Source organism: Momordica charantia (assembly GCF_013281855.1).
Source record: "Momordica charantia cultivar OHB3-1 chromosome 9 unlocalized genomic scaffold, Mcharantia_2.0 BLBB01000009.1, whole genome shotgun sequence".
Lineage (NCBI taxonomy): Eukaryota > Viridiplantae > Streptophyta > Magnoliopsida > Cucurbitales > Cucurbitaceae > Momordica > Momordica charantia.
The window spans coordinates 28,021,602-28,038,977 of record NW_028275167.1 but is presented as its reverse complement, the minus strand read 5'-3'; the positions used below and the strand labels follow the sequence as shown (position 1 = coordinate 28,038,977).

The window sequence follows — 17,376 nt, the reverse complement described above, 5'->3', positions numbered from 1 at the left end:
GAACCTAAAATTTCAAAATTGGATGACTATATAAAAAAAAAATTAGCATATAAATTTTGTTTCCTCACTGAAAGTATATTCTTTATATTATAAGTGGACCATATTTGGGTGTCCAATCTATAAGGGGAGGCCTCTCGCCGCTGTCTAGTTGTGGAGGGAAAGAATCATATGCCGAGTCTTTGTTTTTATATGAACACACTCCTGCCCAAACTCTAAATTTTCTTAAATGGGTCAGAAATCATTTCAATTCTAAAGATTTTAATTGATGTAAATGATTTAAAAATTTTAATCATATTTAGAATCAAATGAATTTCAAATCACTGAAATTAAGGGAAAAGAAAGTAACATTTTACTATCATGCTCGGTGATTTTGTAAGATAAATAATAATGTCAACTACATACAATCATACTACCAAATATATATATATATATATATATATATATATATATATGAAATAAATTAAGAAAATTCTTTAATCAAATCAAATCAACTTAATCAATTAAAACTTGCAAATGCCAATCTCATTTAAAAAAGAAAACTTACAAACGTTTCAATTCAAATAAAAAATAATAATTTAAAAATCAAATTATTTCAAATCTAAATCAAAAGAATTAATTATTATATTTTAAAAACTATTTGTTTTCATATATTTATTTTAGATTAAAAATAAATTAAACCCTCTTTTTTCATATATTTATTACTGCCCCCATATTAAAAGATGACCTAAATCCTATTTTTCCAATATAACCTAAATCCTAAACAAAATTCTATTGACACAAATATATTATATAAACTTGAGCATAGTTGAATATCTCCGATCAAAAGATGGTGAATTTGAATCATCGCTGCAGTGGATACATTGGTTACAGCACATGACAGAAAAGAGAGTAATGGGAAAAGCTATAGACTCAGGAGAGAATATTCTATGCAGCAAAAACAGAAGGATCAAATTCCTCAAATTGTTTATCCTCTCTCTCAGACATCCAAAAGGAAATTTCCCATCACGAGCTCACTATTCAACAAATGATTGATAACCATAATGCAGTTGAAAGTACTTCCAGATGCTGCAATTCGAAAATCTTTGATCAGAGATTCAGAAGTCAGATCAGAGCACGTTACAAAAAGCTGGCTTCAGCCATACCCTGAACGTGATGCTTGATCCTCCACACTCAGCTGCACAGTACATAAACAGTGTCTCTCTCTTTCACAAATGAGAAACATTTTGGCAAAAGATATACATAAACAGAATCTTTCTATTGACAAAAGTCAAATAGATTAGAAAAGAAGCACCCAACTTGCCATTAATAAAACTGGAGGAATGGCTAGTTAAAGTACTCTTCCATCTAGAGGCTAAGCAGAAAATTTGTCCAGTTCCTTTCAGGGTTTTCTTGATTCTAGCCTAAGAACAACAAAATGGTGTGAGACTAGAAGTTAGGATAAGAAAATGGTATTGGACTAAAAGTTGCATCGACTTAAATTTCAACTTCAACTGGTCAAGACATTACTTACGACCCTAAAAATTGAAGGTTTGAATGTCTACACACGACAGGCTCAATCGGATCTTGGAGGAGAACTCAGAAGTGAAGATTAAGGACATGGCTTTCATAATCTTTATGAATTATGACAGAGGTACATTACATCACCAGGGAGTAGGAGACAGAGAGATATCATCTGCTATTTTTTCTCAACTCAGTCTAAGTTTACCATGAGTAGGAGACCGCAAGAATTTTTTATTTTTTGAGGAGTTTTAGCCTTCCAAATAGCAGCAGATAAAACAAAAGAGCTGCCTCCTCATCATGAGCTGGTCTCCAACATTTTAACAATTGTTTCAGAACTGGTAGTTGAGAGAAATTTTGTAAATTATAAGAAGTGACAGACATGAGGAGAAGTCTTTTTTTTATCTAGCAAGTCAAGATAGGAATTAAGCTCAAGAACATCAAATGAAAAAGACAGTCAACATGATGAATAATTTTTTCCTTTTCTTTTTTTAATTTACATGCACGTCACAATCAATTAATAATTGACAGAGTAAGAATCTCTGATTGGCTATTGCTTGGGCTTATTAACAATAATGAAGATGAGACAGATAAATGTCTGGACCAAGTATTAGTTTAGGAAATGGAGAGACAGAGAGAGCTTGCATAAACTTTTAAAGACTAAAGGTACAGTTTGCCTAAAATTGGGAAACTTGTTTGTTAAACCGGCTGCATCTCCCCTTTGAACTAACCATTTAAACTATTAGAGAATTAACTGTAAGTAGTTTAATCAAGCCATTAGGGCAAGGCACAATAGGGTAAATCTCACAGATGAAAGAGAGAGAGATAAGAAAATATTAGCAAATAAAAATTCTCGGCACCTCCACAAAAACAAGTAGAGCCTCCTATTAGGTCATTACTTTTAGAGATGACAAAAGAATTTTCTAGAAGAGTGTGAGGTTATAAAATATTGGAGATTAAAAAAAAACCCTCCTATTGATGAACCAAAAATCAAGGGTACATTTACAAAGATCCCTTCAGATTGAGGATAGTATGAGCCAGGAAAAGATAATTTCTACCTATTCTATTACACTCTATATCACTAGATTTTCCTTCAGAACTTCTTCTGCTTCTTACTTTTTAAATCTTCACAATCACAAGGTTGTCAATACAAAATTAATTTTGTTTTGTTTTTTCTTTTGATCAATATGTCAGCAAAAGCCAAAGGGCGACCTAAGGCTCCCCGGTCCATTATAAATCATAAAATTGACCTTTTCAGAGATTTTGGAGATTGCGATCATGTATGCAAAAGACTATTACAGTTGCTACAAGTTCCCAAAGAAAAGTTTTAAACAGAGCCCTATTATGCTGTACTCCCAAGTTCCAAATACCTATCCGTTTGATCCTCAAACAAATATTGGAATAATTCTTTCAAAATCAAAGAAAAAATTATGTATCCGATCGACTATGTTTCATGATAAAGAAAGATGAAGAGAAAATCACAATTTACCGAGAATCATCAATCAATTCGATCATTCCTCGTGTCTACAAATGGCAATATTTGAGCTGTCACCGCAGAATAGAAAACAATAGATCGAACATCAGAATAAATAAGAAAACGACGGGAAACTGAATTCAATGTCATTATGCTCTTCACATAAGTAGATGGAAAAATCACGGATGAGAAATTAACATCAAATAAACAAATCTTACAACATTGCTGGAGAATATCTCAAACCGATTAGTCGCGAATTTCTACTGAACTCCGCCCACTAATTGTAAATTCGATCTATCAAAAGCACATAGGGAAAGAAGAAAATGTGTGAATCCAAACTCCGAATCGCCCCTTCAAAATCAATTACTGAATCTCTCAGTCGTCGATCGTATCCCTAGCCCAGGCAACAAACCAGAATTTGTGGGTCAAAACTCAAAACTCCGCGCCATTTCTTTGCCGATTTGATGTATCTATGAATATGATCTGCGACAGCCGGGCATGGCTACCCCTGTTCACACTTCATTTTTTATTTTTTAAAATTTATTTTGGGTAATAAAATATCGTAAGAGAAGAAAATAATTAGTAATTTAGACTTGTGTGATTTGAAAACATAGATCTGAGAAACTAGGGATCGAATAAAAAAACATAGTTATATGGTTTGTTTTCAGCATAGAAGAAAATAATTAGTAATTTAGACTTTTGTGATTTGAAAACATAGATCTGAAAAACTAGGGATCGAATAAAAAAACATAGTTATATGGTTTGTTTTCAGTGTAGAAGAAAATAATTAGTAATTTAGACTTTTGTGATTTGAAAACATAGATCTGAAAAACTAGGGATCGAATAAAAAAACATAGTTATATGGTTTGTTTTCAGTGTTTTGTCTGATTGTAAATTTGAAAACTAATGTCAAATTTTTTATTGTAAATTTGAAAACTAATGTCAAATTTAAAAAATGGTTCAATATCATAGTAATATATTTATAAATTAGTGGTATTACTGTATATTTAGTCGAATCTAAAATAATATTGATTAATTTATTAATTTTTTTAAAATTTTGTATAATTACTCTTTTATAATATCATATAATTTATAATTTATTACATTTTACATATTTTACCATAGAGTAATATATTTATAAAAAATTTTGTCTTTTTTAAATATAATTTTATATTTTAAAGTTTCAAATTCAAAAATTAAAAATAATGAAAATATAAAAATGTTGTTTTTAGAATTTCTACTCTTTTGATTCTATAATCCGGTTTTAAAAAATATGGCCAAAATGCATATTCGCGGACCAATTGATTCAATGAATCTGAATATAAGAAATATAATTGGATGGTAAACCAAACAAGCTCTTAGTTTTTAAATATTGAACTTTTGGTCTCTAATTTTCATATTTATTTTTAGTTTTGTTCCTGGACTCTCAAACAATTTTTTTTGGGCACAACAAAGGTGGGATGGGATCAACATTAATTTAGCGGTAAATCATCTACAACTTTTAGGTTGAAAGTTCAAATCTTTCGTTTAGTACCACAAATATGGAACGAATATTGAACCTTGGACCTTAAAGAATGAGCAAAATCCTTTAACAACTAACTATTTTGGCTAAAAGTTCAAATTTCTATTATCTCACATTTGTTGTATTAAAAAAATAAATATAAATGGAGGATCCAACCTTCAACCAAAAAAAAGAGTAATTTGCTTTACTTAATAATTCATATTGGTCGTTGTGAATTCGATCCCCATTCGCACATGTTGTACTAAAAAGCAGACTGTCTTACTTTTTTTTCTTTGTCAATAAATGTCTAAATTGATAAGTGAGTGAAACTACACATGACAATTACTTATTGGATTATTGATGAAAAATATAGAGCCGGTAACAAATTTGTTTTTTATTTTCTATCGTTTGAAAATTAAACTCATAAATAATACTTTCCCATATATATATTTTTAGAAACGTTTTTATTTTGGTTAAAAAAAACCCGTTTTTATTTAAAAATTTTGAAAACTGAAAAAAAGAAAGAATAACCTAAAAAAGACATTTTTGTTTTTAAAATTTGGCTAAATATTTTCGAATATAAAATATTATGAGTAAATAAGCATAATTCCATTAAATTTATGATTTAGAAACTTAAAAAGAGAACATCTAAATGTCTAGAAAATAAAATAAAATATTTGAAATCGTATGGATGAAAATGGAATAGACATAAACTATTGGTGCTCCAGATAAGCTTTCAACTAGTTTTTATTAAAAGGAAGCTGATTTTAGTTTTAGTCAATTTATCAAATCTCTTGAATTAGTATCAATTAAACTACCCATTATTAATTATTAGATTGTACTGTTGAGAATTCGTTTTTATTTAGTTACACTGTTTCTGTGTTTGTTCTTTTCTTTTTTCCTTTCGAGCGTTCTGTTACTGGTGTCATTAAAAAAATGATTTTTTTTATTTAAAATTTAAATTTTCATAATATTATATGTTTCGATTAGTTGAATTATGCAAGTTGACATAAACACAATGTTTAATATTTAATAAGAAAAATAAAAATATTGATATTAACGTAACCAAAGTGTGTCCATTTACTACTTCTAATTAATTGGACCTACTAAAATCAACTAAGATTAAATATTATATTTATTACCCTAAAAACTTCATTTACTACTAAATTTATAAACTTGAATGGTTATTAATATGTTACTTGATACTTTGTGTGAGATTAGGAGCTATCACAAATATTGAAGTTGATAAGATATTTCTCAAAAAGAAAAAAAAGGTTGATAAGATATCTTATATGTCAAAAACTAACATAGCTAAGTGGTAATTGATATATATCTCCAACCAAGAGGGTGTGAGTTCCATTCTTACTCTAAACGAGTTCACATGATACTAATTAGATCATAGCCCAATTAGGTGGAAACTTAAGACACTCAACTGAAAGAAAGAATGTGAGCTATTAGGTGGATCGTGAACTTGACCAAGTAGGATGAAGAGAAGACGTTACATATAGCCCAATTAAGTGAACATTATTGCCCATGGATACATTAATTTTGATGATCAACCTTAATATAGGACTTGATGAACATAAAAAAGTCATAGATGTCACTCTAACTTTTTAAATTTGAAAAACTAAACCAACCAATGTTAATAAAATAAAATTATAGTTAATTTAAACTACAAAGACAAAAATTAACATTTTGAAAGTGTGTGGATTAAAATGAACCAAAGTTGAAAATACTATTGGAATCAAAATGAACCAAAGTCGAAAGTATATAGATTAAAATAGTATTTATATACAAAGAGTTTATAATAAGTCCCTAAACTTTCGTTCTTATTTCTAATAAATCCCGACCGATAACATTATCAATTTAACGTTTATGCCACCAAATATCTAAAACCTTACTTGGAAACAAAATGGTATCCAAACCAAATCTCAACTATTAAACTTCTAAGGGTTCCTAGAACCTTCTTTTTTTCGTTTATGTTTCATTTTTTCTTAAAAATAGAATTGTATAGCCGTGACGCCTATGATTATTTTATTTTATTTTATAGCATAACACCTATGGATTAAAAAAATGATAAAATAATATTTTTATTTAAATTTTTGGAAGAAACGAGAACTAAAAATTACAATAAACTTAGGGCTCGTTTGGTAACGAAAAATGTGTTGCATGGTTCCAAATCTCTAAAAATTCAAGTATGACAAAATAAATTTTTTTTGGGAATAAATTGGAAATAGAAAAAGAAGAAAAAACTAGTTTTAGTTGTTTCTAAAATTTCTATACTATTGTGAGAATGTTTCAAAAAAAAAAAAGAACAAAAAACAAACTTAGTTGAAAAATGCTGAGAAAAGAAACGAGAATGTTACCAAATTACCAAACGAATCCTCTTTTTTGTTTTCAAGATTTCTATACCATTTTGAGAACAGTTATAAGAAATTAGAAACATAAATAGTTGTCAAATACTTAAATTTCTTAATAAAATTAAAAACAAAATGTTACTAAAAAGGAATGCAAATTAACCCTAATTAAATCATATTGTAGCGTAGAAACGAAGATGGGAGAGCGGTTTTCGCGGCTAAAGATTCACGTTCTCACAGATAAGGGTAGTTGTAGTTGGGGCTGACTTTCCCTACTCACAGCTCACCACTCTCTTCCAACTCCAGCCCCATACGCCTCCAATTTCCCCCTTTTTTTTTCTTTTTAATTTTCCTTTTTTTAATAATATTAACAATAATAATAATTCGAAGATCCGATTAAATAAATAAATAGGTAAAGAAAAAAAAATATAAATTAAATTAATAAACAGAAAAACTGCATCTTCAACTCGAGCTTCCATTTTGGCTTTGGTGGTGTACGAGTCGAGTTTCTGCGAGCGCTCTGCCACACCCTCTCCGTCTTCTCTCAACTGCTCTTCTGCTACCTTCGCCCTGAAGGAAGAGGAACGACAATGGAGTCCACCGAGTCTTCATACGTCTCGTCTCCTGAGGCTCCCGCGAAGCGATCTCCACCGCCGCCAAAATCTCCCAACTCAGGTATCTGATCTGATTTCAATCCTCTCCCCTACTTTTCCTCCTCACAATTTAATCCCTCCCCTCACTGTTTCGTTTTGATGCTTGCAATCTGTTCTTCTGTGCATTCTTGTAGTCAGTGGTTTCGTTGTTTCAGATCGGTTTGTTTGTGGAGTGATGCAATTGTGTGTTTGTTTATTTTGTTCTCCTTTTCTCCTTTGGTTGGAATAGAAACCCTAGCTTTTGGAGTCTTGGTTGATTTGTTTGTGACGGCGGAGGGAATGAGAAATCCAGAAATTTCCGCCTCCACTTCTGCTTTGGAATGCTTAGAAAACGAGACTGTGTGCTACTGGTAGTGGTAGGGCTTTTTTGTTTCTGGTCGGCGGGGTAGGGTTACTCTATTGAGGTGATTTTTGAGATTTAACACAGTTGACCAAATTAATTGGGGAGCAGTTGTCATTTCGTCTCTGCCACCGACTCATCCGTCTAACGCACTGCGTGTCCCGGTGTGTGTAATAATAGTCAAAGACTTGCTGCTATCTTTGGTGATTGGACAGCGAGTACTGAGTGGAAAATTGAGTAGTTTCAAGTATATTTAAGCAGAATATTGGAACTCACTTTTGACCGATGGTTCTTCTTTAATTTCATAAAGGCATGTGAATGTGGAATGCTATTTGGTTATAATGGACTTTCGCATTTGAAATCTCGAAATTGACCACAATAAGTATCGTATTTGCCGTTGATTTCCACTAATAGGGACTGAAATGTTGATAATACATTTTCTCAATTCTTCTTCACGGTTTATGTTAATCATTTTTTCCTTTTTTTTTGTGTGTTGAAATGTAATAAAGAATCTTATCTATAATTTAATGAGAAAAGTGAGGGTTCATACGTGACATTTTATTTTTACCATCTACTATGGTAACGTGTTTGTTTGTTTGTATGTTGCATGATTGTGATTTATATCAAAGGTTTTAGTTCTGCCACATTTTAAACCTTCTAGGTTAGTTTAAGAATGAGATCTATCTACGTTTCTAATTGATAATGCATGTATGCCTGTTCAATTTTGTAGTTAAATTTCCAGATTCTTATATTTCTGCTTATAAATATTTTCTCGCTCTCATCATAATTGCTATTGTCAGACAATATGGACAAGGCCACATACATTAGGTTTCTTGTATCAAATGCTGCTGCTGGTTCTGTGATTGGGAAAGGTGGCTCAACAATTAATGATTTCCAGTCACAGTCTGGTGCACGAATCCAATTGTCAAGGAATCATGAATTCTTTCCTGGAACCACTGATAGGATCATTATGGTATCTGGATCAATAAATGAAATATTGAAGGCCATGGAACTTGTTCTTGCTAAGTTGTTGAGTGAGGTAATCTCTATGCAGTTCAAGTTCACTCTAATTTTTAAATGTTGTATTATGTTTGATTGATTGACAATTTTGTTTCTGGTAGCTTCATGCTGAAGAAGGAGATGATGTTGAACCGAGAACAAAAGTGAGACTGATTGTACCCCATAGTTCTTGTGGAGCTATAATTGGGAAAGGAGGGTCCACTATAAAGTATGATGATTATTCCTCATTTCTTCTAGTACCATTTTCTTGGTTACGAATTGCTTTATAATTTACTAGCTTAAACAGTTCATTATTGTATTTAATTTTGAAGTTTTAAATTCATTTATTTATTTATGTTAGACAAGAAAAATAATAGCTAAGTGAACATTTTTTAGTGATTCCTGCAGGGTATTTTCTATCTAAATTTGTATTAAGGTGCAGTTTCGTTGCATGGGTTGTTAACAACTGCTGGCTTGTTTCTCTACGATTTTTTTCCTTCAACTATATGTGTTTATAGGGAATTGTGTAGTGTAGTTTTTTTATGGTTACAATTGCAAGTTCAGATCTAAATCCTGTTATGCTAGTTCCAGTGTACAAGTGTTTTTCTTTTTGACGGATTGTGTACAAGTTTTATTGAAAGGAAGTACTGACTCTTTTCGTAACCCATAAGTTTGACCTTCATGTCCAGGAAGAAAGTACCACTTGATATATTAGTTCTGTTTTCTATTTGAAAAGCACATAATGAATTTGTGGTTGTGATAGAATTATAATATGTTTTGTTTATTGACTACTAAATGGTGTATGTTAGAAGTCGATCATTCCTAACAGGAAGCAAGTAATGGTGTTCTAATGAAGTTGTTTAAGGATTTGGGAAATCTTGTATGTGAGTTGCATAATAAAATGGATTAGGATTACCTTGGGTAATATTGTGGTTAGGGGGTGAATGTTTAAGTAGTAGAGTCAGTATTGTGCTAGTGAGGTTTCACAATTGTATTATTAGCTAAGATTTCCCACCAAAAATGGGCAAAAAAAAAAAAAGAGGAAGAAAACCTTCAAGAGTGTACACAGAAATAGATGAACTCAACTTGGATGAGATTTGAGAATGGAAAAGAACTTTAGAGGATAGAAATGATTGTTGTTTCTAAGATGGTTATGAAGTGGTCTTGTCTAAGTATATATATTGATTATTGAGTGGCATTCTTTCCTTTCATAGACACATTGATTTGAAGAGTATCCATCTCCTACAAATTAAATGTGCTACAATGTTTTTCCTGCGTCACCTTCATGTCCCACAATGGTTATGGCCCTTAGCTGTGTAAAAGTCACTTTACTTCATTTTCTAGCTACAATTTAAATGACATCTTGATCAATTGGAGGGATTTTTTGTAACTCATCTTCATGGGTTCCTTCCCCATTTTGTATATATTTCATACTACCAATGAAATATGTGTTTCTCATAAAAAAGAAAGAAAAGTCCTATGTCTGTATTTGTGTTGCTGAGGTGTTCTAGTTAGCTCTCTGGACATCATTAATATTGGTAGAGGTATGCCATGGTTAGTGCTTTAAGAGAATTTACAAAGTTTCTAAGAAAGAGTGCCATTATTTATCTAGAATACCTTCATTAATTTGGCAGTTGCTTTCGGTCCTTCCAGTGTTCTTATCAGTCTTGGACTGTTCATCTAGTCAATATCTTTTAATTTGGTATGTCTCATCAAGGCCTCTTTTCTACATTCTAGGGTAGAATTTATATTGGCGTTACCTGCTTTTCTCCATCACCTAGAGGATATGCATAAAACAATTGTAGTTCACCTCAGTCGGGAAAATGAATATGGCAGAATTGTTTGAAGAAAACTTGTCGCATCAGGTAATTGACTAAGTAGCTGAATGGGGAAAGGGGAAAGGAAGAGAAGTAAAGGACAGAGTTACCTCAGTCAGGGGGAACTATCTGAAAGTTGCATAAATCATGCTTTACTCTGTAAGCTTTGTTCTTCGGCTGGAAGATGACCTGACCCTGCAGTTTTTTTAGAGCATGGAGTGATCATTCCTTTGGGTTCAGTTTCAGTTTAAAACTGTCTGAAGTTTTGGCAACTTCATAATAGTTGGTTTGCATCTTTGTCAAGTCTAGTGACGTTTTCTTTATCATTTTGCACTCATACATAATTATGTATTTGAAATTTGAATTCCAAATTTCATCATGTTTGAGGGTTTTTTTTTTCGGCTGTTATTGGTTTGGCCAAATTCCAGTGTTTTTTTTGGTGTTCACTCTCAATTCATTTAGTAACTTTACCTCATTTGTAATTAATGCAAGTTCAATTAGTTTTTTAGAAACTCCTAATGGAGGTGTACCTGGTTGGGTTATATCTTGAGGTAAACTTTTCATGAAATCAATGATATCAATCTCATTATACCATAAAAGCTTTTTGCCTCTACCATTATCAGGTCATTCATTGAGGACTCTCAAGCTGGCATTAAGATATCCCCCCAGGATAATAACTATATGGGATCCACTGATAGGCTGGTGACACTGTCTGGAACTATAGAGGAACAGATGCGAGCTACTGACTTGATTGTCTCGAAGCTATCTGAAGATCCACATTACACCCAGTCAATGAATTATCCATTTTCGTACCCGAGTATGTCTTTGTTTAACTTTTCTATTTCATTATGGTATTATATTATTCCTAACAAAAGCTATTAAACACCCACTTGCATTTTGTGTTTTGGCACATGTACTTCATCTCATTTGGGGTACTTTTTTTATCTGCTATATTCGATGCTGCTGGATTATCTTGGTGATGACATGAATAATTTATGTTTTATACAAATCAAACAAGTAGTTGTAGTTGTAGGTCTAAATTGTAACAGATGGTATGTTGAAAAAATGTATTAATCCGCCTGAAGATAACTGACTTATCACTATTATGCAGTGGTCAGAAAACAAGAATGGTCAAATTAGATACTCCTAAATGTTAGCATTATTTTATTTTCTGCCTTCCATCTTTTCTTTTCAGACTTTTCCATTTTTCCATTTAGAAGTGTTGAGAATCTAAATTGGATTTTTCTCTAATTAAAAATGTATTACTCTTCAAGTAGTTAATTTTGGCCTTATACTTTTGAGGAACTCCGAACTTCTGAGATATGGGTCAAAAAAGAGCTGGGATGGTAGTTGAGGAAGTTTTGGATTTATTCTAGGAATCTCTAAAGTTTCTGACCTACCACATAATGTAAAGTAGTGCCAATAGTAGAGTCTAGTTTCTAGTATGTTGAGAGCCAATATAGAGAGCTTATAGTTACAAAAAGGTGAATCTAACGAAACCCAAGAGGGGGAAACAAAAGCACAATAATCCCAAACAATCAGCACATCATGCCTTTCAGGTGATATAATTGCCGAAGTTGGTGTATCAGCGCAGCTATTTTGTTAATTATTGCCATTAGCATTATTTTAGGGATCTACTTGGAGTATAAATGTTAGGAAATGGTTTTTGAACTAGGAAGGGAGCTGATTGCAGAATATTTTGCTGTTTCTGCTATTTTCCTTGCCCATTTAATCTATTGTTTTTTATACAGCATCATACAATACTATGAACTACGGATCCAATGGGGGAGCTGGAGGGAGGTTCCAGAACAATAAGGTTTGTTCTTGAACGGCAGCTTTGCTATCATTATTCTTGTCTGATTGAGAGATCTCTGGAAAATAAGTTACCGACTTTGGTGCTTTAATGCACTCTAATTGGTCTTTCACCATTAAACTGGTATATGCTTGTGATACCATAGCCATTAGTATTTAATATAGGCTTTTCCAGATAGAAAATTTGGGAAATAATCTCAATGGTTTTACGTGGATGTTAGATTATACATTATATCGTCTGAAACAACACTGCCATGCATAGGGTTAACTAATATAGTTGATATCGATGGTCAGAAAGCTTAAAACCCATAAATGTGATGCTTCTCTCATTATATGAATTTCTTGCATTTAAGAATTTCCTGATGCCAATGTCAGGCAGGAAAGGTGTTCCTTTGATACTGGATGTTCTTTATCGATAACAAGCATTCACATAGACAAGAAAGGGTAAATTGCAGGAGAATGTGGAATAGCTGTTCAACTTTTCACCCAGAAGAGAAGTTAAAAAGAAATGAGTAGAGAATAAGATAGCGAGTAAAGAAGCCAGTTATTATGGAGTAGAACGCAATCAAATTTTACTAGAGAGCAATCAATAGCCTTCCTGTTTTATAGCCTAAAAGAGAAATTTATGCACTTGCATTTTTTGTTTCCCGTTCAATCTGTCTGTGGAGCGTGGACTTAAAAAGAATCTAGAGAGTGGTTTCCTCTTTTAATGATTCCTCTTCTCCCAGGCCCCATCCTCCTAACTGCTTGAAGAAATAAAAAATGCATGCAATTGCATAAAACCGGGACTTAATGCGATTGCATAAGTTATTTGTCAATACTTTTTTTATCCTTCCCTGTGACTTTATGACATTGTTGACAGAAGATCTTCTGAAATTGTCCAGGAGGAACGGAGTAACTCCTTGACTATTGGCGTTTCGGATGGCCACATCGGGTTGGTTGTTGGTCGTGGTGGAAGAAACATACTGGAAATTAGTCAGGTTCTAACCCCTCCACCCCAACACTTTCTATTTCCTTTCTGTGCATGAGGCGTTGATATCATTCAAGTTCACGAACGTTACTGTATCATTCTTTTGCAATAAAAAGCTTTTCTTATTACAGGCTAGTGGAGCCAGAATTAAGATATCAGATAGAGGAGATTTCATGTCCGGAACCACTGACAGGTACAGAGGTTCTTTTGGTAAATCCCTTCTTACTTTGGGTACGCAAGTTCTTCATGGTAACAGTAGCATACTTGATTGGTCCATAACTTGCAGGAAAGTAACAATTACGGGGTCACAAAGGGCAATCCGCACCGCTGAATCGATGATTATGCAGAAAGTAGCATATGCTTCTGAGAGGGTAATGCCTTTCAAATTCCTTAAAGACATTCTTACCGAAAATTCTCAGTACATTTCTCTTACGCTCTGTAGAATCTTTTTCTTTTTCCGGGTCGGTTCAGGTTCTAGCACAGTGATAGAATGATTGGAAGTTCAGAATGTTTGTAGTAGAAGCAAGGCCGGGAGATTTTCATTTTTACCATTGAGGGAGAGCTTGTGAATGGCGATGGTCAGAGAAATAGAGTTTAAATTTGTCGAAGCGTTGGGAGAAGCCAGCATTTGATTGAGTCGAATAGAATGATTAGCAGTTTCAAATTGTTTATACAATTGTAGCCCCTTGAATTTATTTTTATATTTTTATGTTTGAGATTTTTATCTCTATTAAATTGTTTGAACGTGCCTTCTCTTCAGAACAGATTTTAGCTTCTTTAGGATGTTCTATTTTCATTTATGGGTGAATTCTTTAGTCTTGAGTTAATTTAATATTGGGCTTGCTGAGAATTTTGGTTATTGTATGTGCTGTTTTTAGCGGAGCGGTAATTGACATCTGTTCTTTCTCTGAAGGTCGGAGATTCAAACTCTTATACATAATCTATGTTTGTACAGCCCATAGGGCCTAAGCCTTTTTTTCTAGTGTCTCTAACACATTCTTGAACTTATAAAAGTGTCTAATAAGTCTCTAATATCTAATAAGTAGACTTATTATCTAATAAGTTTTTAAATTTTATAACATGTTTAACCAATCTATGAACCTTTTTATTTTGTATTTAATAGGTATTATGGCTTATGAGATATAAAATTTAGATTTATAGATCAATGTAAAAGTTTAGAAAGAAAAATATTTATGTGGTTTTGTCAAAATCTATTTTTCTACTAACCACGCCTACCAATAAAACTTGGTAGCTATTTCATTTTACGATAAATTGAAAAATTATTTATTTTCTACATTTCTATTACTAAAAATTTAATAGTGGTTAGTAAAAGATGAGTGTTAACTTATCTAAGTATTCTTTAGATATTATTTAAAATTCAAGGACTTAGGGACCACAGTCTTAAATTCAAGAACCACGTTTTAAAGTTGTCTATGAATGTGACCAATGAGAGAGATATAAAAAGGGTTGACATATTGGATAGTGAAATGAAGTTTATTAAACTCAATTTTGAAGGAATATGTCCACACTTTTTTACTAAATCAAATTCGTCAATTGTTTCTTTTTATTTTTAAAGAAACATTAATATATTCCCACTTCTGTAATTTACATGGCACGAGAAAAAAATGACATAAGAGAATAAAATTAGAAGTTAGAACGACAAGAAGATCGATGACACTTTATTCATTTATTTATGATATGGAGAATTTGGTGATAACCGAAAGATAAGATATACTTTAGTTTAGACCATCATACAAAATACTAAATTTTTATTCCGATATTCTCTCCCGCTGCATTACACTTTATTTCAAAATACTTCTAGAGATAAATTCTAGCTATTATATTATGAATATTATTTATGTGCTTATCAATAAGTAGATATCTCATACTTACCGCTATGAAACAATTGACAACTATTTATTCTATCTTCTATCTTCTTTCTTTGATGCATTCATTTTTTAGCTATCAATTTTTTAGCAGTCAATTTTTTAACGGTGATAAATAGGAGATACTACTCATTAACCATCACCTAAATATTATTCATATATTATATTATGTTCATGGTGATTCTTCATTCGTGCCTCCTCCATATCCCGACCCATAACCTGACCCATATCCAGATCCATATCCAGATCCTCCACCCATTCCTCCTCCGCCGCCTCCTCCTCCTCCGCCACCGCCACCGCCACCGCCACCACCGCCCCTACCCCTTCCGTTTCCATAACCTCCCCCACTTCCGTACCCTGAGCCATATCCCGATCCACTTCCAGTTCCCGAGCCTCCACCTCCTCCTCCACCTCTGCCACCTCCACCACCACCTCCTCCCCCACGTCCTATCCCACCACCAGACCCGTACCCAGACCCAAACCCACGACCGTACCCAGCCCCGGTTGCACCTCCACCTCCGCCGCCGCCTCCTCCGCCACCCCCACCACCACCACTTCCATATGGGCCATACGGACCGTAGGGCTCATATGGCTCATAGGCTTCATCTCCAAATCCTGAACCATAGCCCGATCCATAACCGGAACCATACCCGGAACCTGAGGGTCCGAAGCCTTCACCACCCCCTCCTCCGCCGCCAGTACCGCCTCCATAGCCCCTAAGAGATCTAGCGGCAAGAGTTAAGTCCACCATTAACAAAACCAAGACCACCAAACCAATCGCCCTGGTGCTACTGCTGCCCATTGATGCCTGTAATTGTACCAAAAAGCAGCGCTGGGCGTAGGCTTTTTATGTAAGAATACAGGAGAAAAGGGAAAGTATTATAGTTGTAGTTGTAGTGCATTGGAAATGGTGGGATTTTGAGTGCCTTATTTATAGGCATTGGGGAATTGGGGTTACGTTTTGAAACTGAATTTTCCAATTTCTAGTTGCTTCTTTGTCACAAGTTTGATTTAGTGGAGTTGGTGAATGTGATCAAGCACACATATTCACATTGCTCTTTCTCTTTCTACTTCTCTCCCTTCATCCCATTTTATCTTTCCCGTCGTATAAACAATATAATCCAATTTTTCCCTTACTTCAATTTTTGTTAGTGCAATACGTGGGATGAGAGATCAAACTCACAATTTCAATTTGAAATATATATCAATTATCATTGAGTTATGTTCGCTTTGATTTTAACTTTTAATACAAAGAAAAACTCATACAAGTTATTTTATAATATTTTTTTTGTTTAGATCGCAAAATATATCAATAAAGTTTCACGTTGGTTAAGATTATTATCTCTACGAGATATTTTGAGTGAAATCAAAAGTAAAATCGCCAGATCAGTTATAGTTAAAACGGACAATATTATATTACTATAGAGATACTTAAGAATACGAAGGGACCATTCGTCTTAGAATTTTCTATTGAAAATGGGGCACCAAAGAGACGAAGGCTAAACCATTTATCATGACATTCAGACAATCTAAATTTGTTGTCATTTACTTGATAAATTTAGTTACCAGAACCAGAAGGCAGAAGGCAGAAGGCAGAAGGCAGAAGGCAGAAGGCAGAAGGCAGAAGTCAGAATTTATTTAAGATTTTTAGAACTATGAGCCACGTGTCCTCTTCCTTTTCTCTGTTCATAGTATAGAAGTGGTGCTTCTTTAATTAATCATTATATTACTCCTGTAAATCCTTCGGATTGCTAATTTAGAACCAATATTTTATTTATGATCAATGGACAACTGACACAACATATGAACCTTCTGGAGAGCATTTTATTTCTTCTTTCTTTTGAGATTTAATTTATTGCTAAATTTCCTTCTATCACAGATTTGAGATTCGACATATACATACGTTGTGAATCGACATTTCTATAGTATTGAAAAGAAAACACAACAAAATATAGAAATTTTCAATATAAAATATCACTAAGGTAGACATAATATTAATATTAATCGTTTTTAGTTTATTTAAAAAGAGCTAAATGCTTATTTGTTAATTTAAATATTTTTTATGTTTTT

At 33.0% G+C, this 17,376-nt stretch overlaps 2 protein-coding genes and 1 long non-coding RNA gene across 4 annotated transcripts; 1 reads left to right on the top strand and 2 right to left on the bottom strand.

Annotated features, from left to right (window-relative positions):
- Nucleotides 1-785: 785 nt before the first annotated feature.
- Nucleotides 786-3,563, bottom strand: LOC111009970 (uncharacterized). Of its 2 annotated transcripts, XR_002601298.2 has the most exons (3): nucleotides 3,190-3,528; nucleotides 2,987-3,042; nucleotides 786-1,835 (listed from the first exon to the last, which is right to left on the bottom strand). It is a non-coding gene; the product is annotated as an uncharacterized LOC111009970 (long non-coding RNA). The 2 variants fall into 2 exon arrangements; XR_015787044.1 differs by having other exon boundaries at nucleotides 786-3,042; nucleotides 3,190-3,563.
- Nucleotides 3,564-7,275: 3,712 nt separating this feature from the next.
- On the top strand, nucleotides 7,276-14,270 carry BTR1L (binding to TOMV RNA 1L (long form)). The gene is made up of 9 exons (XM_022283564.2): nucleotides 7,276-7,504; nucleotides 8,623-8,861; nucleotides 8,944-9,050; nucleotides 11,262-11,455; nucleotides 12,390-12,454; nucleotides 13,335-13,430; nucleotides 13,552-13,613; nucleotides 13,707-13,791; nucleotides 13,892-14,270. Exons 1-9 carry the CDS (start codon nucleotides 7,420-7,422, stop codon nucleotides 13,904-13,906), a joined length of 948 nt encoding a protein of 315 aa, XP_022139256.1. The 5' UTR covers nucleotides 7,276-7,419; the 3' UTR covers nucleotides 13,907-14,270.
- Nucleotides 14,271-15,090: 820 nt separating this feature from the next.
- LOC111010186 (uncharacterized) lies at nucleotides 15,091-16,203 on the bottom strand. The gene has a single exon (XM_022283526.2). It carries the CDS (start codon nucleotides 16,106-16,108, stop codon nucleotides 15,479-15,481), a length of 630 nt encoding a protein of 209 aa, XP_022139218.2. The 5' UTR covers nucleotides 16,109-16,203; the 3' UTR covers nucleotides 15,091-15,478.
- Between the last annotated feature and the right edge of the window lie 1,173 nt (nucleotides 16,204-17,376).

Excerpts from the sequence above, each read along its gene's own strand:
- BTR1L (XM_022283564.2), top strand. The coding sequence starts at position 7,420 with ATGGAGTCCACCGAGTCTTCATACGTCTCGTCTCCTGAGGCTCCCGCG. Across the intron at positions 7,505-8,622 it reads GCCAAAATCTCCCAACTCAG|ACAATATGGACAAGGCCACA; the intron begins GTATCTGATCTG and ends TGCTATTGTCAG. Across the intron at positions 13,614-13,706 it reads ATGTCCGGAACCACTGACAG|GAAAGTAACAATTACGGGGT; the intron begins GTACAGAGGTTC and ends CATAACTTGCAG.
- LOC111010186 (XM_022283526.2), bottom strand. The coding sequence starts at position 16,108 with ATGGGCAGCAGTAGCACCAGGGCGATTGGTTTGGTGGTCTTGGTTTTG.